The 23466-nt window shown below is 45.9% G+C and overlaps 2 protein-coding genes across 3 annotated transcripts in view; one reads left to right on the top strand and one right to left on the bottom strand.

The window, feature by feature from the left end:
- Positions 1-6899, bottom strand: part of RO60 (Ro60, Y RNA binding protein) — a 289019-nt gene extending 282120 nt beyond the window's left edge. The window contains exon 1 of one of the 2 annotated variants that reach the window (XM_086957015.1): positions 6778-6899. Coding sequence is in view for 1 of the 2 variants with exons in the window: in XM_086957008.1 (XP_086813134.1) it covers positions 6680-6714 (35 nt within the window). In the remaining variant the exon portion in view is untranslated. Of the gene's footprint in view, positions 1-6679 lie in introns of both variants that reach the window. The other variant, XM_086957008.1, reaches the window with a different exon arrangement.
- Positions 6900-7459: 560 nt separating this feature from the next.
- The window catches only part of UCHL5 (ubiquitin C-terminal hydrolase L5), a 223054-nt gene continuing 207047 nt past the window's right edge, over positions 7460-23466 (top strand). The window contains exon 1 of the mRNA XM_086956996.1: positions 7460-7744. Within this exon, the coding sequence (XP_086813122.1) occupies positions 7669-7744 (76 nt within the window). The 5' untranslated portion in view covers positions 7460-7668. The remainder of the gene's footprint in view (positions 7745-23466) is intronic.

The raw sequence follows: 23466 nt of genomic DNA, 5'->3' as shown, positions 1-23466 counted from the left end.
TCCATTTCAGATCTCTTTCAAAGTGACCTTTTGATTTCCAGTGGTTCACCACAGGAGCATTCTGAACGTTTCTCCCGATTCTTGACTTGTGTAGCATCACTGTTTGGCAAATTTCTTGGCTGGTTTTTCCCCACGTATAGTTTAGGGCAAGGACAAAGAATTCCATACACCAAGTTTTTTGATTTACAATTTGTAAAAGTTTTGTGTCTCCAATTAATACCTTTGTGCGAAAACACTGCACCTTCCAATGTCTGATCACAGCATGAACATGAACCACATTTATGATGTCCAATAACAGGGGCTAGTCCGACCAGACTTCTAAGAGTCACTCTGTCTGGTTTCGGTAACTCTGCGCGCACAATATGGCTGGCAATGGTTTTCTCCTTTTGAATGCGAAAAGCGGGGCGTGCATCAGTGCTTTGTCTAGATTTTTAACTAGATGCCAGTTTTGGTTGATCATTTTCTTCAACTGGTTTGCATTCGGGCAGAATGTCGTGACACACACTAGCCTCACTGTCTGTGGTTTCATTTTTTCTCCAGTAATGTCTCTCTAGGCACCCACCACGCACGTCGCAAGGAATTCTTCAATAGTTTTTTTAGGATAGCCTCTGTCAGCCAAGCGGTCCCTCAACTTATTTGCATGAAAGAAGTATTCATCTTTGAAGGAGCAATTGCGACGAATTCTAAGAAACTGACCAAAAGGCAGATTTTGTTTCAATCCCCTTGGGTGGTTACTTGTGTAATGTAGAGCCTTATTCCTGTCCGTTGGCTTCCTAAACAAAGTGGTACCCAATCCGCCCTCAGAGGGGTATACTTCAAGATCCAGGAAAGTAATACGGTTTTTAGAGGAGTTGCAACTGAACTTGATATCCTCTGTCCTAGAGTTTAGCCAGCAGCAAAAATCACTAAGCCAGGGGTCTCCAACCTTTTGTGTAGTGAGAGCTACTTCATGGCCAGTGAAAATCACTGTGTGCTACTAGACCCCAAGCAACTCACACATTTTTCCAAGAGATCCCCACGCCCTGTTTCATTAACTGTAAGCCTAATTTCTTCAGAGCCTGTAATGTGGTTTGAACAAAATACTTAATAACCACTCTCTCTCTGGTGCATTTAATTAGATTTATAGCGCCACTCCTATAAGGTGTCAGAACATTTTACATCACACAGATTGCACAGAGAAAATCAATCAAATGTTACATAAGACAGACAACAAGAAGGTATAGGAATCACAGGTCATCCATACTGGTAGGCAGGATAGTTTAAAAGTGCTTGGTCAGGAGAGGGAGAAACATAAAATGTAAAACCTAACAGCATGGTTGGGGGATTCTCTTTAATAATAAGAATTGATTTCTACCCAAATTAACCAATTGTTGCAATATTAGGGTAATGAAAAACTTGGGGAAATCAAAACGGTCCAGCCATCTGATACTTTGCAGTTTTCATGCAGCTCTTTGATAAGTTACTTGCTCACTGCTATACATTAGGATTTTAACTTATACAAAGCTAGCAACAATATATTCTCTCTGACAAAAGTAGTAACCCACTGACCTGTTTACATTACGTTATATATGCACTTAGTGATCTGCAAGTTCTTTACAGCAGACATATTTACCCTCCTTAGAATGAGTAAAAACTTCCTTTGCAGATTATTATACAAACTTCCGATCTCTCTCTCTCTCTCTCTTTCCAGGAAATACATTCATCACCCAGTTAATTTGATATTTTTATTGTTGTTTGAAATTTGCTGGAGGCCAGGAATGCAGCAGAAAATGCTTTTCCACAATATTGGCGCCCCCACACAAAGCACCCGGTGGCACCAGTCGCGCTGTGCAATCAGGGGAGCAGAAGGCAAGAAAAACCAGTGCAATCAGGGGAGCAGAAGGCAAGAAAAACAAGTGCAATCAGGGGGTAGAAGGCAAGAAAAACAAGTGCAATCAGGGGGTAGAAGGCAAGAAAAACAAGTGCAATCAGGGGAGCAGAAGGCAAGAAGAACGAGTGCAATCAGGGGGGCAGAAGGCAAGAAAAACAAGTGCAATCAGGGGAGCAGAAGGCAAGAAAACGAGTGCAATCAGGGGGCAGAAGGCAAGAAAACGAGCGCAATCAGGGGAGCAGAAGGCAAGAAAACGAGTGCAATCAGGGGAGCAGAAGGCAAGAAAAACGAGTGCAATCAGGGGAGCAGAAGGCAAGAAAAACGAGTGCAATCAGGGGGCAGAAGGCAAGAAAAACGAGTGCAATCAGGGGAGCAGAAGTCAAGAAAAACGAGTGCAATCAGGGGGCAGAAGGCAAGAAAACGAGTGCAATCAGGGGAGCAGAAGGCAAGAAAAACGAGTGCAATCAGGGGGCAGAAGGCAAGAAAAACGAGTGCAATCAGGGGGTAGAGGTAAGAAAACGAGTGCAATCAGGGGAGCAGAGGCAAGAAAAACAAGTGCAATCAGGGGAGCAGAAGGCAAGAAAAACGAGTGCAATCAGGGGAGCAGAAGGCAAGAAGAACGAGTGCAATCAGGGGAGCAGAAGGCAAGAAAACTAGTGCAATCAGGGGAGCAGAAGGCAAGAAAACGAGTGCAATCAGGGGGGCAGAAGGCAAGACAAGCATTGGAAATGCAATAGGTCTCGCATTAGAAAAGTTGGAGCTATTGGTCTTGTAAATGTAATAATTTTTTAAGTTATGTTTATGTTTTTATAATAGCAAATGTATTAATTGTGTTATTGTAAATGCCAATATTTATTGAATTTGCAAATGTGACACCTATAGCATTATTTAACATTTTTTGTGACATTTGTAATAAAGCTTGACTCAATCAACTGTACATTCCACGATGGCCATTTTGTGAAGGCTAGTCATTGTTGCAAGAGGCGGCTCTTTGGTGTGGGCTCCTTGAAGACACTTAAGAATAGATAGCACCATTCATTCTAGTACCATCTGCGTGCAATAGCCCCATGTTGTGCTGTACATAGGATTTGTCTCATCCACCATAAAAGAAAACAATCACATACCACAATGAGATACTTTTTGACAACAACTACCTCATCGCTATCAAAAAACACGGGAGCAATTTATTAAAAGCCGCAGTACTGTGTGTCTTTAAAATATTCTGAAAGCTCGTCGACATTACATTGAAAAAACCCAGAATGCAATGCACGCCCATTATTGGCTTTGGACCCTACTCCGGATCAATGTGAAACTGAAAGAAAGTGTCACAGTGCTATCTTAATGAGCATTAAAATAAAGATTTACAGGGCTGTTTGGAGGTATTGGGGGCGGCATGGGGAGAGAAGGTCATTTACGAATACGATATGGCAATTACATATTAGAAACCGCTGCTTCTGAACAGCCAGTAGGGCTGCGAATAAGAGAAATGCTGCACCTTAAAAGGGCCAGGATGAAGCCATTTGTATACTAGTGAAATATGATTTTTTTTAAACTGCATTTGTGCCTGTTAGGTATGGCTGGGGATGGAGCAGGTACCTAAAAGGCTGGAACAGAATAAATCATGTTTGTGATGTGACAGCCAGAGCAGCTGATGTTGGAACTTTGGAACTGAGTAGAGTTTTAGTACTGGCTTGAAATGCTGTTGTTTTGAGCAAATTATTTAATCTCTCAGGGCCCACCACAAGTCAATGCATCCTTGTGTAATGTAACTGGTGCTCATCTAAAGAGCTACGATACCTTGTGTGCGAGTTCACTGGATATAAAACTGCATAAAAAAAATGAGATGTAGGGCTAAATATGAAACAATCACTGATCAAGCATTCACATACAATAAGCAGCATCTTGCAAATGTCGAGAAAAAGAGTGAATCAGTCAATTGTAAGCAGAATGGTGCTTCTAAATGAAAGCCTGGTAAACCTCAAAACATTCATTTTTCATTAAAAACGCAGAATTTAAAAACAGCGGTAAAAAGGTCACGGCGAGTGTTGGTTTTGTAGATGGAAAGCAATTCAAGATTAACAATCAACCCAACAGGCGCACGAAACACCAGCTAAACACAAGCTTAGCTAAAACAGCGGAAAAATAAACAAGCCGGTACCTTAGAAGGGAGCCAAGCTCTTGGCATTGGTGTGGAGAGGGGGGGGAGGAGAAGTGCGAAATGAAAGCCTTTGATGCAGCAGGGGGCGGAGCGGATGCCTTTAAAGTGAAGCTGCTGGCGGCACCACGCTGGGGAAGCAACAGATGGCTGGATTTCATGTGCACGCGCTTTTAGGTCAATGCGCTTGCGCATTGAGCTTGCTTTTGACGGGCACAGCATCAAATCGCCCGATGGTTAAGCCCCAATATATCTCGCAAGCTCAATGCGCAAGCGCATTGACAGGCGAGACCTAAAAAACAAGTGCAATCAGAGGGGGCAGAAGGAAAGAAAAACGAGTGCAATCAAGGGGCAGAAGGCAAGAAAAACGAGTGCAATCAGGGGGCAGAAGGCAAGAAAAACGAGTGCAATCAGGGGAGCAGAGGCAAGAAAAAAAAGAGTGCAATCAGGGGAACAGAAGGCAAGAAAAACAAGTGCAATCAGGGGAACAGAAGGCAAGAAAAACAAGTGCAATCAGGGGGGCAGAAGGCAAGAAAAACAAGTGCAATCAGGAGAGCAGAAGGCAAGAAAAATGAGTGCAATCGGGGGCAGAAGGCAAGAAAAACTAGTGCAATCAGGAGAGCAGAAGGCAAGAAAAATGAGTGCAATCAGGGGAGCAGAAGGCAAGAAAAACAGCACAATCAGGCGGCAGAGGCAAGAGAAACGGCACAATCAGGGGAGCAGAATTGTAACATAGGCTGCCACCGCGGTACCGACCCAGTGCCTGAAAGGACTTCTAATTTTAACGTTGCCTGCCACTGCGCTTTATTACCGAAGGCAGATAAAAGTGCAGTGGCAGCCAACGTTAAAATGAAATGGCCATGCATGCAGTGAGTCCATTTTACCGACTCTGCTACTGCTCGGTCAGGGGCCCACTTACCCCAAATGGAAAAGACATGCGAAGCGCGTGCAAAGCCTGGAATAGACAGGTGGAGCCTGACTAACAGGAAAAACGTCACGTTCTCCAGCCTCCCTGCCCCAGCTAAACTCCCTTCAGCAATTCAGAACAGCTGGTTAGTTTGAGGGCGGGCAAGGGCTGATAGCAGTCAAAGAGAATGAAGGGATACAAAATAAAAAAGCTTAAATCACGTCTCAATAGTTAAACAACAGCGCGAGCTACTGCCAAAGGGTTGACGAGCTACCGGTAGCTCGCGGTCGACCGGTTGGAGACCCCTGCACTAAGCTGTTCCTGTGTTCCAGACCATATCAAAAAGACATCTTCTATGTAGCGCATCCAGTTGGAAATGCACTCTTGAAAGGTGTTGTTCTTATAAACAAATTTCTCTTCATATAATCTTATGAATAACACTGCTAACTCCGGTGCAATAGGGAACCCCATGGAAACTCCCTTTATTTCATAAAAGAAGTAGGATCCAAAACTGAAGTAATTCTTTTGTAATGCGAACTTAGCCAATTCGATGATAAAGATTGTGGGTACTCTAGTTGGTTTCACTCTTGTTTCGAAAAAATATGTAAGTACCCTAAGGCATCTTCCTGAGGGATTTGAGTATATAGCGATACCACATCATTGGTACCATGATGTCCTTAGTATCATCAAATTCAACTGTTGATAGCCTGTTCCTGAAGGCTGTGGTATCCTGTAAATGTGCCGGAATGTTCTGAATGAAAGATTTTAGAAAAAGATCGATACATTTAGAAATGGGGTCAATTAAGGAGCCGCACCCCGAAACTATTGGCCTCCCAGGAGGACTTTTGTCATCTTTATGGACCTTCGGCAGAACGTAGAAAACCAGAACCCTCTGGTGTTTTTTCTGTAAAAAAGGTATATTCTTTTGAGCCCAATATCCCCTGTTCAAAACCATTTTTAAGAATCTCAAACAATTGTCCTTGAAGTTCCATAGTGGGATTCTTGCCCACCTTCTTATAGCATCTACTGTCATCCAGTTGCCTCATGACTTCAGCTGTGTACTTAGAAGTATCCCAAAGGACCACCGAGTCCCTTTTATCCGCTTGCTTGAATACTAGCACGTTGTCATTTTTCAGGGAGAAGATGGCTTCCTTTTGAATCTTAGGTAGATTGTATTTCACATATTGTCTACGGTTTTCCATTTCGACAATTGCTGACAATACTGTTTTTTAAAATGTCACTACCTCCTTGGGGATTTTATTCGTCGGAGGACAGAATCCTGATTTTTTTTCCGGAGGCCTGTAACTTCCGACTTACTAGGAGAAAGGTTTTCATTAAAAAAAGTTTTTAAAAAGCTTGCTGCCAAATAAATGATTTAGCTAATAGTACTCAGTACTGGTATTTGTACTATAAGATTCCAAGGCATTTACTATGTGCTTTCCAAAATCCAGGCTAAAAGGGTCGGATACTTGCACTTTGCATCAGGCACCAATGAGCTTGTGTCCTGATGAGGTGCTGTCCTCCTTCAACAGAGGCGAAGTGATCTGCATGCCCTATTAGTGTGGGTATGTAGCGCGTCAAAAGTCTGAAGAGATCAGCAAATTCACTTCTTCCCCGCCAGCGAGCTCTCGTTCCCCATCCCATGATAGCACGAGCACGTCACGTGCGCCTTTTCCCGCCTTCCCCAACTGTTTCAACCACTTCACAGGTCTGCCACACATGACGCCACCGAACACCACTTAAATACCTTTCAGGATTTGTGTGACGAAAGACAGGCGTCATGAGTATTAAATTACGCGCCTATCCGCCCCCAATTGTGGCTTTTCTACAGAATCCGATGCCCACCTGGCAATCAATGACGTCACAGCAGGTGTCTTGACGCGGTCCAACCTGGTAGGCCCCTCTTCCACCGGGCGAAGGCCCGAAGCCACCAACCTCCGTATCCTTACCACTTATATAAAGTCTCCAATCGCATCACGAGCACGCGATAAAAGAAGCCTTGCAATTGGGGCAGAATGTGCTGTTCATTTCCTACATTTTCTCTTATCGGCTGCTTTAACTTGTTTGGCTTTGTTTTCGTTTGCGGAAAATGAACTAGTGTTTTTTTTAAACGAGGCGTATTAATCATACATGCAATTCCATTTTTAAAAGGTAATTTTTAATACCTCACAACTTAGGTGTGAGAACGTAACTATTATATACTCGAATGTTCCCATTGTAAGATGGCGTCCGCGTTGATTTACACCTAACTGAGCGGAGGAGGCTGCCACCTTGAGCCTGAGTTCCTCTTCAGTATCGTCAGAATGGGAAAGACGGCCAATAAATTCAACACACAACTATTTAACAAGAACTCTGGCTTGCTATGAGAACATTACATACAAATCAAGTTAAATTTTCTTCGTGTTTTGTTTAAATACGTGTAAAAATGATAAAGCTATATGCAACACTTTTAGAAAATGTAATATAATGCAATATGTTTTAAATATAATACCATTATGCTATTCATTACAATGAAGGCCAACGTGTTGTATAACGTAATAACAGCATACTGTTTGGTTTCAGTAAGAGTCCGCGGTGGCCATAGAGCGGCGTAATAGAGGTGTAGGCACTCCTTGTCTTCGCGCGGAGGCTACTGGGATGGGTACTTGATGCTGTGCTGTCGCCTCTAGGTAGCAGGCGCTGGAGGCTCCGAGAGTTCTGCAACAGCAGAGAGGCAGTCTGCGCTACGACGCGAGGATGGCGGGTAGCGCGGGCGAGTGGTGTTTGATGGAGAGCGACCCTGGGGTCTTTACAGAGCTTATTAAAGGTTTCGGTAAGTCGTGCAAATGGGGAATCTCAGAGGGCAGAAGATAGCTAGCAAATAAGTGGGATGGCCACCTCAGCCATCAAGAGGCTGCTGTAGCCGCATCACCACATGTGCACCATGTGTTATGTGGCAGCTCTTATGGGGCACTAAAAGTGGAGGCGAAGAACAAGGGGATTAACATTTTACCTGCTCGCCAAGTTACCGAGGACAGACTGTGTAAGACAGAAGAGTGGGTTAATGGGTCTGTTTCACTGATCTGTATCTAGTCTTTAGATGTCACTGCATTTTTTTTCAGCAAAAAAGATTGAGCTCCGTACTACATGATGAAATCGTATTAGCTCGAGTTTAAATAATGTGCCGCAGTAATTACTTTGTGTGAGATGTGGGCGACGTACCTATCCCAGTGTTGAAGCATGTGTTAAAGCACCTGCTGCGGGCATCTGTGTTTTTACCTGATGCTTCAGGGTTTTAGTAGTGGTTGATTGTTCTGCTTCTTAAATTATCTGCAACGTGTGTGTATATATATATATATATATATATATATATATATGATTGGCATCCATTTCCGTGGGAGTTTAGTGGATGTTTTAATCATTATTATTAAATCACTTTTTTTTTAATTGAAATGTTATAATAGCGAAAAAGTGCAGACATGATAAATGTTTAGCGAATAAATGATATCCCGTTGGGGAGACATGAATGCAGCAGGATACAGTGTTCTGTTTTCTTGAGGTAGGTCACGAATAAAGCGTTGAGTATGGGTAGTCGTAGGTATGTGAGATCACGATGAGGATGTTGTTTGTGTGGAAGGAGTCGAGGGGATGAATTCAAAATTTGCAAACATTCGTGACAAGAATTTTCAATTCTATTAAGGACAAGGAGGCGAGGATTATGCTTTCTCATTTCTTTAATGAAATGCTCAGCAGCCAATCAAAAAACAGAACTACAAATCCCATGAACACTTGGGAATGACCTCAGGAAACAGTATAAAAGGTCCATAAATCAGTCTTTCTTCCTCTTTCTTTCTGTACCAAGTTCGATATCAAATAACAATCCCAAATAAAGTAACAGAATCAGCTCCAGGCAGGCCGCCGAAATCCACAACATCTTCAACGCAAAGGAGGGAACATCCGGGGTCCGTGCACACGGAGACAGGTGAGGCTCATGATGTAAAACCAAATCACTTCTGGTCGGAACCTGAAACAGAGACAGAGCCGTAATATCCCAACATCAAGGAAGTAAGAAATATAGGGGAGGGAAAAAATACAGAATTCTTCACAACTGTAACAATACAGATTCGATATACAGTACATGCTAAAATAAATTAAGCATAGACCGGGTGGGATAATCCTCGCCTCCTTGTCCTTAATAGAATTGAAAATTCTTGTCACGAATGTTTGCAAATTTTGAATTCTATGTCAGGACAGGAGGCTCCGATTATGCTTGTTCAAAGCTTGTCAATTACAACAGAGGCAACACTAGCAATAGGTTTATAATAGAATTGCTTAAACACAGAATCCGAAGACCAGTCTGCAGCCTTCATGATATCAAACAAAGTTACACCCATAGAGAAGGCTTTGGAGGACATCGCCCCTCTAGCAGAATGCGCCCCAAACACAGAGATATCAATGCCTGCCTCAGACATAAGCCAGCGCACCCAACGAGCTAATGTAGCTGGTGCTACGGGGCGAAAAGGCTTCTGTAAAGCTATCAACAGCTGACCTTGCAAGTCCGCGCGTAAAGAAGCGGTACTCACCTCGTAATCTTTCAAACATTGCACCACACACAGGTTGGGATGATCAGGGAATGAAGGATAGGAAATGGATGAGGTGTTGGTTTTAGTCCTTCGAGAAAGAGTAAAAGTAACACCTTCCGGTGTGAAGGAACGGCCCGCTAGGTCCAAAGCCCTAATATCTGAAACACGTCTGCAAGAAACTAGGCATAATAACATTGTCAGCTTTGCAGACAACTGTTTTCTGGACAATAGAAGATTAGAAGGCCAGGCCTCCAAGAATCTCAGGACAATCGAAACATCCCACATAGATACATACTTCGGTGTGGGAGGTTTCGCGAGGCGGATGCCTTTCAGAAGTTTGGACAGTAAGTGATGTTCCCCAACAGGTTTACCATCAATATGGATGTGACCTGCCGAAATCGCCGACCTGAAACTATTAACCGTCCGGTAGGCAAGGCCCGACGTGGCCAAAGAAGTCAAGAAATTTATAACTAGACCAACATCTGCCGAAACGGGATCAACCTCCCGTTGAGCACACCAATCACTCCAGCGTTTCCAAGCTCCCCGATACCGCTTGTGGGTATTGGGAGACCAGGCGTTACTGATAAAAGTGGCAGCGTCGCTAGAAATGCCTGGGACCGACCAGCGATCCCCGAAATTCGCCACGCCAGTAATTGGAGAGTGCCGGCAAGAATGAGGGGATGCGGAGACCCGAGAGGATCCTGCAATAGAGTCCGCTTCTGGGGAAGAAGGAGAGGAGGGGCGCAGCACATTTCCAGGAGAACCGGGAACCATGCCTGAGCTTTCCACAAGGGAGCAATCAGAATTAGCTCCGCCCGAAAGCGTTTGGCGTAAGCCAGGACTCTGGGAAGCATCATGAACGGGGGAAATGCATAGCAAAGAGTCGAGGGCCACTGTTGGAGAAAAGCATCCGTGGCCAGAGCAGATGGGTCCGGTCTCCAGCTGTAAAACTGGGGAAGCTGCGTATTGAGGCGAGAGGCAAACAGATCCAGGTGACACTGGCCCCAATGATGAACAAGGGCACGGAAGACTCGAGGGTGAAGCCTCCAGTCGCTGTAGTCCCGAAGATGACGGGAGTGCCAGTCCGCCACTTGATTGTTGCGGCCCGGAAGATACTCGGCAATAACTGTGATCTTCCGATGAAGGCAAAAATGCCAAAAATCTTTGGCAATCTCCGCTAAGATCTTGGACCGTGTCCCGCCCAGTTTGTTCACATAACGGACTGCCGACACGTTGTCCATCCGGAGAAGGATGCAACAATTCGCCTGCAGGGGGGAAAAACACCGGATCGCAAAGGACCCTGCCAGGAGTTCCAGGCAATTGATGTGAAGGGACAATTCTTGGGGAGACCAACGACCCCCCGTCGAGACGGACCCGCAACGGGCTCCCCAGCCCCATTGGCTGGCATCCGATTCTATCACCAGTTCCGGAGAAGACCCGAATAGGGCTCGACCGTTCCATGCCTCCATGTGGTCTAGCCACCATTGCATCTCCATCCGCACCTCCTCCGAAAGAGGAATTTGATCTGAATAGCGGAGACCTTTCCGAAGATGCTGAATCTTCAAGCGTTGCATCGCCCGGTAATGTAAGGGACCCGGGAAGATCGCTTGAATGGAGGACGCCAGAAGGCCCACTACACGCGCCAACGACCTCAACGACACAGTCTGTCTGGAAATAACAGACGTCAACTCTCTCCTGATGTAACGGAGTTTCTGATTGGGCAAAAGAAGTTGACAAGTCAAGGAATCGATCCGAAACCCCAGAAAGTCGATAGATTGAGCGGGAACCAAAACCGATTTGGGTACATTGACTAGAAAACCCAGAGATTGTAAAAGGGTGATTGCCCACTCCAGATGCTGCAAGAGCTTGAGGGGACACTCCGCCATAAAAAGGATGTCGTCCAGGTAAATAATCAGTCTGACCCCCCTGGAACGAAGGTGTTCCGCCACAGGCCTCAACAATTTCGTGAAGCACCACGGAGCTGACGAGAGACCGAACGGGAGAACCTGGTACTCGTACCACTGACCCAGCCATTGAAATTGAAGGAATCTGCGATGGGGACTGTATATCGGGATGGATAAATAAGCATCTTTCAGGTCCAACCGGACCATCCAATCCCCTTCCCGAAGGAGATCCCTCAGAAGATGGATGCCCTCCATCTTGAAATGTCTGTACACAACCCCGCTGTTGAAGTCTTTCAGGTTGAGAACTAGGCGAGAGCCGCCTCCCTTTTTCTCCACCAGAAAGACTGAGCTGACAAAGCCCTGAGGATGGCGTACCGTTGGAGCAATCGCTCCCTTGCTGAGGAGCTCCTGAATCTCCCTTGACATACTTTCTCGAGAGTGACATGAAAAAAGCATGGGGGTCGGCAGACGGGTCTGACGAATTGGGTGATAGAATTCGATTCTGAACCCTTGAACGGTTTCCAGCACCCAAGCATCGCTGGAGATCATGCGCCAATTGTTTAGAAAAAACTGAATCCTGCCCCCCAGCATTACATCGCATGCCTGAATCAAGCTCACCTGTAGCTCCGGAATCCTGGTACTGTCCCTGGTGACCACCAGATCGTCCCTTGCCGTACTGGCCTTTTCCCTTCCGGGAAGGATAGAAATTTGCGCGGGTGGAATAACCGGCGTCATATTGACCGCCGCGCTGGTGAGGAACTCCCCTGTGGGACTGCTGCTGTGACCCGCGGCCGAACGACCGTCCCCGTCGTCCGGCCTTGCTGAAAACCGGGCGCATAGCCCGGCGCAAAGACGCCTGCGCCTTGTCAATGCCGCTAAAGGCGGACACGAATTTGGTCAACTCTTTCAGGAAAGGTTGACCAAAAAGGAGGCCTTGCGCCTCCGGGCCGGCTTCAGACGTGGCCAATTCCGCCAATTTAGGGTCAAGCTTGAGGAGAATAGATCTGCGTCTCTCCGCTGAAATGGCGCAATTAACGTTGCCAAACATACAGACAGCTCGCTGAGCCCATTCGATAAGTTCGTCAGGGTTGACGGTCGCGGATGCCTCCTTGGCCTTGAAGCCCAAATCCAATATCTTAGAGAGAGGACCCAGCATATCCATTAACTTGTCCTGACAGGACCTCCATGAACGGTCAAGACCTTTCTTGGGGTCTTTGGCGTACTTCTTGAGGTACGTCACCATCATTGGATCCACCTCAGGTGTCTCCGCCATGTTGTCTGCAAGATCAGGCCTCGGACACTCCGAGCGCAGACGAGCTCTGACAGGAGCCTCGAAGGGGTGTCGAACGTGCGCCTCAAGATAGGCGGCCACAGCTGGAGCTGGCAACCAGGACGTCGAGTTGGGGTGGATAATATCCTCCGGCTCAAAGTTCAAGAGAAGAGGACGTTCAGGTGCGTCCACAAAACGTTCCTTACGGAGGCGCTTCTTTGGGGGAGAAGAGTCGTGCTCCGAGGAAGCCTGAGCCTGGTCCGACTCGTCGACCGGATTAGACACAGAAGCATTGGTTTTGTCCGAAGACAAGGCCCGTGCCAGCCTTTGAAAGTCCGACTTATGCGGGTTGAGAGGGGACTTCGTAGCCTTTTGAGAAGGCGGCAACCACCCCTGCTGCACAGCATAATCACTGAGATGTCTCTTGAGAGGGGTAATGGCTCGAACCAAGGCCTTGTTGACAGAAAATTGGACACCCTTGTCCAACTCCTCGACCAGGTTGTACTCCATGGAGTCATCCTCCTCCTCATCGAAATAACAGTCATCGTCTGCGTCGTAGTATTCAGACATTGTATCGGAGTACAACAGTAGATGCCCACCAGATGACTGACTGAATATGGGGTATCGAAATACCAGTAAGGGGGAGTGAGAACCCCAAAGCAGGCTCAAGAGACGGTCAAAGAACCGAACTCCGAAAGCAATAGAACGTGGAGGGAGAGAGCCTGCCAACAAACCACTCTAGGCAGAGCCTATGCACAATTCTCAGCCAAAACACTTCAGCGTGCTCCGGCGTAGACGGGGTCGAAAGTTCAGGGCTGTGGGCGTGAGCGCTGGTGAGAAGCGTTCCTTCACTCGACCGGCGTGAGGCAAACAGCCAGAAACCGGAAACAAGCAACGCGCATGCGCGACGTTGCTGCCACTGAAACACCGGCTCGAGAGCGCTCGCGCTCCCCCAAGAAGCCGACGACCCCTGCTCCCACTCCACCAAGGCAACCGGGCACAAGGACGCGGCCGGGCGCAGGGAGGTGAACACACGCTCCCGGGAAGACACGCCGCAAACGGACGCAGGAAGGAATATCGGTAATAAAACCGAACAGAAGTACACAAGCAACTCTTAATAAAGCATAAGCAGCGTAATACCAAGCAAGTGTACACACCAAAGCAGAGCAATTACAAGAAAAGCAATGCAAGTAAGGCAAAATAGACTTAACTGGCTGCGGAGCAGCAAAGAAAGAGGAAGAAAGACTGATTTATGGACCTTTTATACTGTTTCCTGAGGTCATTCCCAAGTGTTCATGGGATTTGTAGTTCTGTTTTTTGATTGGCTGCTGAGCATTTCATTAAAGAAATGAGAAAGCATAATCGGAGCCTCCTGTCCTGACATAGAATTGTAATTGTATTTAGTGAGGGTCGCCACAACTGATTGTTGTGAAGCCAGAAGAAAAGCGCTAGTAATGGAGAGGATAGGACAGACGGGAGAGAGTAGGGGGGGGGGGGGGGATATGCCCGGCGGCAGGTTGGGGTAAGTGAAGGGAGGAGGTGGGAATGGCATGGGAGTAGCTATGTGGATGTGGTAAACATGAAATTGTCTAGGTTGGACTTGGACTAGATCTCTTGCTTTCCTGGTGTGGTCTTTAGGTATGTGTTTGTGGAGTTATCCGCCCTTTTGATGACTTGTTCCAATCCCCACCAAGTGTGGGGAGAGAGTTCCATTCAGAGAGAATGGCTTTAAGGCTGGATGAGTCGAGGATGTCCCATGACAGGCGGTCTTCCTTGTTCAGCGTGGATTACATGTCGGGGGGGGGGGGGGATATTTAAACAGTGCCCCTACTTCCAGGCTATCTTCGTAATGCATGCAGGGTGAATGGACTTACAAGAGTGCCTTTTCCTATATGATTTATGCCCATTAGTCTATCAGAAATCTGATGCTCTCTCCACCTTCCAAGAACAGATTGGCTGTTCATCCAACTAATTATCAGTGCTCCGACAAAAGCTTCTCGTTCTAGGCATACAGCCTTAGATCTCTCTAGTGGTTGGATTGTGCTTCGAGTGTAGGACATGTGAAATTTCTTAAAAGGCGAAAGACCAATTTTTTCATGTCTGTAGAGTAACATCACAGTGTGATTGACCACTGCCTCATGCATCACTCCAGTGTGAACCTGTACTTTGTCCTTACTAACTCATTAGAAAGTTATATTAATTGTTGAACAGAAGCATGCAAAATCCTGTATGACCTATACAGTAAGGACTCACTGCCTTTATATAGAAGGAAATATCTAAAGAAATAACGACCATATATTCTATAAAGGAACCTTGATATGCAGTCAACTGAAGTGTTTCCTCTGGAGACATTTTTCAGAATACATTAGGTATTCATGATGCTCTCTTGCCTTGCGAGCACATCAAGTATGCACTATGATGACCAATGCTTTGATAAGCTCAGATGTTTAATGGATGTCAGTTCTTTGGCCAGTGTACCGAAGTAGATCTATTTTTAGAATCTTGTGAACCTGAATGTACTCGCAAAATGGTGAACAAATCTCAACTAGAGTGCAAGTGATACACAGCTTAGTGTCGGAGTGCTATATGCAGAAATTTGTCACATGAACAAAACATGAATTTAAAAATGGGACCCGAGCTCGCAGTAGTTGCTGTATTCACATGCTCTTGTAACAGTCTACTGACATTTCATTTCAAAGTTTTGCTCCAAGGTTAGAAACAGACCGGGTCTTCCCAGGACTGTCTAGGTATTGGCATGTTAGACATTGGCCTATGTGTTGGATCCTCCTGGGCTGGTGCACATACATTGAGGTTATTTCTCTGCTTGAGGCAAGGTAACTGTGAGTGAAAATAAGTAGGATCACTGGCACAGCCTGCTGCTCAAATTGTCCTCTGACAATACTGCTTTGAATGTTATCCTTGAATGGTACATCTCTAAAGGTAGTATAGTCTAACATATGTCAGTATAGATTGGTTATGGGTTGAGAGCACCCCAAGAATTACTGTTGCCAAGTTGCTAATATGTATTTGCGGTCCTGGCATCAACCATCCCAGGGTCTGCACGGTGTGACGAGTAACCTAAGGGTTTCGATACTTGGGAATCTGTCACCACAAACCCGGCAGTCTTTTACAATTATAATCTAGCTCTCACCTTACGTCTACTACAGGAAGACATGCAACATTGGAACACACTTCCCCTGTTATTACTGGGCAATGCCTCCCTATATAAAATTATGGTGCTCCCCTGTTTTGTTTGTATCCTACAGAACATTCAATATCCCGTCCCATCAGTGTTTTCAAGCTATAGAATCAGATATGTACACTCATCTGGGAAAATGGTATCCCCCGAATAGCACTGGCCAAACTGACAAAGAGATGATATGACGGAGGAATCGCCCTTCCGACAGTACAATATAACAATTGGGCAGCTCCACTTACAGTAGTGAATCACTGGGTACATTTGCCACAAACCGAACCAGCTCATAGAATGGACAGACATATAATGGAACCAGGGAACTATCACAGAGCGATCTATGGTGTGAAACTGAGTGCACCACGATACACACCAACTTCGACAACAATTATGCTATGGTACACCGCGCCTGTGGCACTGGGGTGGAAAGATAAGATAACTATGGCTACTCCACTCTGAGAGTCAGTACAACCTGGACTGTTAGCAAAACAACCTGTTTTTGACAAATGGGACCTCATCGATCTCTCCAAGGCTGGTGACTTACGGGCCCAAGTAAGACTATACCCTTTAGAGACCTTCAAAGGGACTATGAACTTGACTCAGGAGAAATGTTTCAATAACTCCAGGTACGAAGCGCATTGCAAAGGGCCATTCCTAGCGGCATGGAACTCCCGGCCTCCGCCCCCCTAAAAGATAGGCTCTTCGATGACTATTTAAAAGAGAAAACAATATCACTAACCTATAGGAAGATATTAAACAATTCACCTGACACAATAGGGAAAATACGCCCCAAATGGGTGGATGACATCGGAGACATGATCGAGGAGTGGCAGGAGGCGCTGGCGTCACCTCGGGAAGTGGCCATACGCTCTCAATTTAGATTAATTCAATTAAAGATATTACATAGAACATACTATACAAGTATGACACTAGTTAAAATGGCTATCTTGCCACTGTGCCCCAGGATGTGTGGTCAGGTGGGAACTTTTATACATCAATGGTGGGACTGCCCAGGAATCCTTAAATACTGGGCCAAAATAATATCAAGAATGCTAACACTGTGCAGGAAGGAAGTAGAGGCCTCGCCTAAATATCTGGGGGGAAAAATCGGTCCTCACTGCTACAGAAAGAACCTGGGTCGCAATATTTTTGATGGTTCTAAAACGCAACATCGCGAGGACATGGAAGGAGGTGACTGGGCCTAGATATCGAGTCTGGGAGGCCAATATGGATTGGTATATGCAGGCGGAAAGGGTGGTTTATAAAAGAAGAGACTGTCCCCAAAAGTGGTCAAAGATCTGGGGGGAATGGAGCAAAAGTAGAGGGATGATATGCATGCCGGTCAATGGATTTCCCCCACTTTGGGAGCAATAGGTGCAGAGAAACACCAGATATACAATCGAAAACTGTGGTAATATTAAAATTGATAGCTGGCTTGCAATGTGTAAGAATTGCATCTGTGTACATGTACTGATTAACCGCTTCGCTGCGGCGTGAATTTCGCCGCTGTGCTGGGACATTCCAACCCTGGGCGTGGCTCGGACTGCCTTTGGCCGTCATGCGCACACACCCACCATGACTCATGGCGGCCAGTGGCCGTGCTGAGCACGGAAGAGGTTAAAGGTTGTTTATTGTATTCAAATTATGACCAATTGGCAATAAAACAAGCATTTACAATGCAATAGGTCTCACAGCATTAAAGTTTGAGTTATTGGCATTGTGTATGACAATGAGTTGCATAAAATGTTTAGCAAACTTTGAGTTGGTGAGCAGTGAGAGTGTGTGCAAGAGTATGCTGTTCTTGAAAGCACTGTGGTAGAGAGTGCAGGAATTTGGATGACCTGAGCAATGTGGATGATGCACCTCACGCACGGGGCTGACAGTTATTATTCACACAGCTCTGATGATGCACCTCAGGCACGGGGCTCACAGCTGTTATTATTCACACAGCTCTGATGATGCACCTCAGGCACGGGGCTCACAGCTGTTATTATTCACACAGCTCTGATGATGCACCTCACGCACAGGCTCACAGTTGTTATTCACACAGCTCTGATGATGCACCTCACGCATGTGGCTGACGCAGTTATTATTCACACCGCTCTGATGATGCACCTGAGGCACGGGCTCACAGCTGTTATTATTCACACAGCTCTGATGATGCACCTCAGGCACGGGCTCACAGCTGTTATTATTCACACAACTCTGATGATGCACCTCACGCACGGGACTGATGCAGTTATTATTCACACAGCTCTGATGATGCACCTCAGGCACGGGCTCGCAGCTGTTATTATTCACACAGCTCTGATGATGTACCTCAGGCACGGGGCTGACGCAGTTATTATTCACACAGCTCTGATGATGCACCTCAGGCACGGGCTCACAGCTGTTATTATTCACACAGCACTGATGATGCACCTCAGGCACGGGCTCACAGCTGTTATTATTCACACAGCTCTGATGATGCACCTCACGCACAGGCTCACAGCTGTTATTCACACAGCTCTGATGATGCACCTCACGCACGTGGCTGACGCAGTTATTATTCACACCGCTCTGATGATGCACCTCAGGCACGGCCTCACAGCTGTTATTATTCACACAGCTCTGATGATGCACCTCACGCACGGGGATGACGGTTATTATTCACACAGCTCTGATGATGCACCTCAGGCACAGGTTCACAGCTGTTATTATTCACACAGCTCTGATCATGCACCTCACGCACGGGCTCACAGTTGTAATTCACACAGCTCTGAAGATGCACCTCAGGCAATGGCCTCACAGCGGTTATTATTCACACAGCTCTGATGATGCACCCCACGCATGGGGCTGACGTAGTTATTATTCACACAGCTCTGATGATGCACCTCAGGCACGGGCTCACAGCTGTTATTCACACAGCTCTGGTGATGCACCTCAGGCACGGGGCTCACAGCTGTTATTATTCACACAGCTCTGAAGATGCACCTCAGGCACGGGGCTGACGGTTATTATTCACACAGCTCTGATGATGCACCTCAGGCACGGGGCTGACAGCTGTTATTATGCACACAGCTCTGATGATGCACCTCACGCACGGGCTCACAGCTGTTATTATTCACACAGCTCTGATGATGCACCTCACGCACGGGGCTGACGCAGTTATTCACACAGCTTTGATGATGCACCTCACGCACGGGCTCACAGCTGTTATTATTCACACATGTGCGTTGACACGGACCCAGCCCACTAGCATTTAAAAAACACCGACCTGTGTACTGTCAAAAAAGTGACCATTTCTCAAGAGCCTTAGGTTCTTCAGGGGCTAGTAAAGATCTTGCCTGAGTCTGACATGGCGCTCACCCATCCGCACCAGGATTCTGAGGCACCGACCTCTCGGGATATATTAAGATGACACGTGGACTTGTTCCATACCAATTGTATTTTAATCGAATATTAATACCACAGACATTTTCACTGAAATCTTCACACAGTGGGTACCAAGTCCTCAACGCTACAATTTCTGAATTAACAATGGATCCAACTCTTGGATCTATATTAATTAAATTCAACGTGATGCCACTGCCCAAATCGGACAGAACCTATTGCAACAAAACAGCTTTTCTAATTTAAATGACGGAGTCTGCTGAAAGCTGCCTTGGTGTCAATAATCATAAGTTAGTAAGATGTGTACTTGAAATCAGTATGCACCTCTGCTTGAACAGAAAATATCTAGCCTGTGCTGTTTTGTTGATTTGCACCCAACTGTCTTAGACTTCAGGCCATCAAACAGTTGTTTATCCCTTCTTCCTGCAAGTTTCACCCATGTTTCATCAGTCCTTAGATATTTACCTTTTTAAAACGGCTTTGTTTACCTTTGATCTGAATAGTAAATAATCTGGAGCACATTGTCAACAAATACCTGTCTGTTGAAGTTACAGAAAGTACTGTGGCATGGCAGTGCACCAAAGACTGATTACAAGTCCAACAGGCTTTACCTCTGAGGTGTGCTTCTGGCTCTCGTAGAACTGTAGAAGATGCAAAATAAACTCGCCATACATCATGACACCGTAGTAGGGCCCAATATACACTTTGGTGTTGTTCCATAAAGCCATGTCATTTTCTACTAAGTGACAGGTTACATTCCCTGCCTTTTGTGTTTACAAATTAGCTGTACATGTAGGCTTTTTGATGTTTTGTTATATCAATTCTCGTTGAAGTGAGTTGAGGTATAAGGAATTGCCTCTTTTTGCATGTTCATTCCTACTTTTTGGACTGATGCTTCTGGTTTTTCAACTCTCTGAGAGTGCACTGAGGCTTGCTGACCAGACCTCAGTGCCAGTGTTCTTACTCGTTACCATGTGTATGTCTAATTGGCTACCCCTATTGGCAAGTACTGACTTACAAGTCCCTAGTATATGGTACAAAGGGTACATAGGGCAGTGTTCACCTGAAGCTGCAGCACTGATTGTGCCATCCTGAGTGTGTTAACATTACAAAATGGCTATCAGCCTCCCACTGCAGACTGGAAGGGCAGTGTCACACTGCTAGTTCAACTTTGCCATTAAAGCCAATGATAAAGCTACCCTTTCCTTTACCATTATATGGGAGTGTCCCCTAACAAAAACCTATGGCACTGTATATTGTTTAATAGGACATATACACGTATAGGTCTTAACAGAAAAACCCTGAAAATTGTTGTTTTGCTGGGGAAAAGTTAGTAGCCCCATTGGTTCACACAGGGTTACCGACTGGCACCCCGGCCTGGCTAACTTCTGAATGCAACCACATAACTTGGTACTGCAAAGTTTCAAATTAATTGTGGCATCAAACCCGACCCGATTCCCAAGTCAAACTTAATGTTACTTTAAAAGTTACGCAACTTTTAGAAAGTTGCCACTCTGTGCCCCAGTAGCCTCACACGAGCTGGGACACAGACCACTTTCTGCCCATCTGAGGGGTGCTGTTTACGACTCCCAGGCTTAGGATCAAACACTGCATGCTGCTGGGAGAGGTGTTGCCACCCCTATGTAGGAAGCAACTCAGGGTGTTAGCCCAAAAGGCAAGCTTCAAAGGGGAAGCTGCCTTAAACGGGCAAATAGTGACAACACTTCAGAGGGGCTACCCATTTTTTAGGCAGGCAAGCTGGAGACTGGTGTAGGAGAGTAGGGTCTGCTTCCTATGGTCACCCGCACTTTTTGCTGTGATTTTCGACTTTAGTGTGGCTGTGGGCCTGCTAATCAGATCCACAGCCCAGCTGTTCTCTCTAAATTGATACCATATACTTTAGGTACGTACCAGATTGGGTATTGGGTCACCTTTGTGAGCCCCTGTACAGTGTACCATTGGTACCCAGGGCATAGGTGCATCCAAAGCCTACCAGGGGCTGCAGCATGTATTATGCCACCCCTGGCTGGCCCTCCAAACTGACACCACAGGCTGATCACTCAGATTGGGTAAGGTGGTGTAATCGCCCCTTACTTAGATATAGTATATCTATATCTACCTATACATATAGACACATATGCACCTATAAGTCACTCCTATGGTAGGCCTCGACAATCCTGGAGGCAGACTGCTTGGTTTTATGTGAGAGGGTGCCCTAGCATGAGCTGAGCCCCTCTGCAGCTTTCGGAACCATCTCCTTATAGCTGTTCTATGATATAGCCATACAATATACTCTTAAGTGCATTATAATCCTCACGGTTAATGCTAACTTTGGTTTGGCTTTATCAAAACATGTCGTGTAAGGTGTCAAACACTTTGGAATACTACCCCCCCCCCCCCGCCAATTCTGGTGGCGGTGGTAGCAATCCACCCTTCTAGAGGGAAAAGACGTAAGTTACTGCTTTACCCGGTTAAAGTTAAACAGAGCCCCAGCATCAGAAAATGGATGCTGCTGCCACAGACACAAGTCTGGCTTCCTGCTGCTGGATGAAACTCCGGCAGGGGAGGCCTGGACAATAGGTTTCCGGTCCACCTCCCCAATCAGGCAGATGTGTATTGGGACAGGGAGGGCTGCATCAGCAGATGCTTTTTGAGACACTGCCTGGGGCACACAAGGTGCTCCATGCATAGCCTGGTTCAAGCCAGTTGCTGGGGCACTCCAGCCCCAGCTCTGGCGCGAAACTGGACAAAGGGAAAGGGGTGTAACCACCCCCTTCTCAGGTCCCCAATAGGAGGGACCTAGGTAATCCAGCCCCTTAGCTTAGTATAAGTATAGGAGCTGTGTCCCCAGGACTTTAGATTATCCTGGAAAGAAACTTTGATACAGAACTCTTGGACCTTCGACATTCTATTCTGACTAGAAGATGGAAGACATCTCCCTTGTGGTCAAGGAGTGACCACCCTGTGCAAACAGGCACCACCAATAACTTGCCAGTCTGCTTTGTCGACGCTCTCGCCGGAACCTGAAGACTCGGCGACAAAGGAACTGGACTTTCAGACTTCTCTAACTCTGACCCATATCCACCATATCCACAGCAAAGCTGAGACCCGTGACGGATACGAGAGACGTGGGACCGGACACCCTGGACATGGCTCGATTCTGGTATACCATTTAGTTCCGTGGAAGTTGCTGATGAGAGGTGCAACGATTGAAGACACATGCAATTTGAAATAAAAGCGAGGAGGGGATATAGACCACGCTTGATAATTTGCGCTCTGAGCGCGCCGCAAGGGAGCTCGTGAAAGAAATGAGACTGTTCCTCGCGCATTCCCAAGAATAAAATTCCGCTTTGACAATTTGATTATGAGTGGACACACAGCTGCAATCGCGATTCAATCCTCTTCATTAGAGGTAGAATTGTCCTTTATCTCTACAAATAGCACAACAGTATACAGAATTTTTTCCTGTGCCTGAAGATATCGAAAGAGGCCAGGATTCCAGAAGATTTACAGACAATTGACAAAGCCCTGATGAAAGATCAGGAACTCGTTTCCTTTGACTAGAAACGCGTCGGCACATCTGAAGGAGCAGTTGAATAGAAAGCAAGAACTACCCTGCCAGGGTTAATTGGATGGTCCCATCAAAGGATCCAAAGGGTAATAGGGGGGGTGACACAATTCTACGCTTCAGAGCCAGCTATACATCATACAAATTGAAGGAGCAATTTATAACACCAAGTGCTTCAACTGGCTGTGGCCTGTTGCCAAGTCGTCTTCTAATTAACGTCTTGCTCTCTTTTTGACTTTGTCTCCCTTTTTTCTTTCTTCTTGAATATAGATTTGCTCTATTGAATAATTGGTTCATTTTATGTTGTATGTGTGTATTGTGGATTACGTGTAGATAATTGTATATCTGAAATGTATATATTGTTTTTTTGTAAATAGTTGTGTACAGGTTCAAGTGAAATATAGTGAATGTATTTGTTCCTTTTCTGTATAATTCATATATAAAAAATAATTGTAAAATATTGAAGTGGATCAGTATAAATAAAACTACCAGGCCAAACCTAAAAGGATTTTTGTTTGCCCTAGTGGTTTGAATAAGTGTTTAAAGAATAAGGTGGGGGCAGGCATCTTGTGTTTCGTTGGTACACACTCAGTGAGCAAATGGTCTCACACACTCAAGACCTGAACTCTAGGCCAAATGTATGTATTTGTTATATTTTAGAACAA

This window comes from Lissotriton vulgaris, chromosome 1_1 (genome assembly GCF_964263255.1).
Source record: "Lissotriton vulgaris chromosome 1_1, aLisVul1.2, whole genome shotgun sequence".
In the NCBI taxonomy this organism is placed as follows: domain Eukaryota; kingdom Metazoa; phylum Chordata; class Amphibia; order Caudata; family Salamandridae; genus Lissotriton; species Lissotriton vulgaris.
This window is presented reverse-complemented; position numbering and strand designations above follow the sequence as displayed.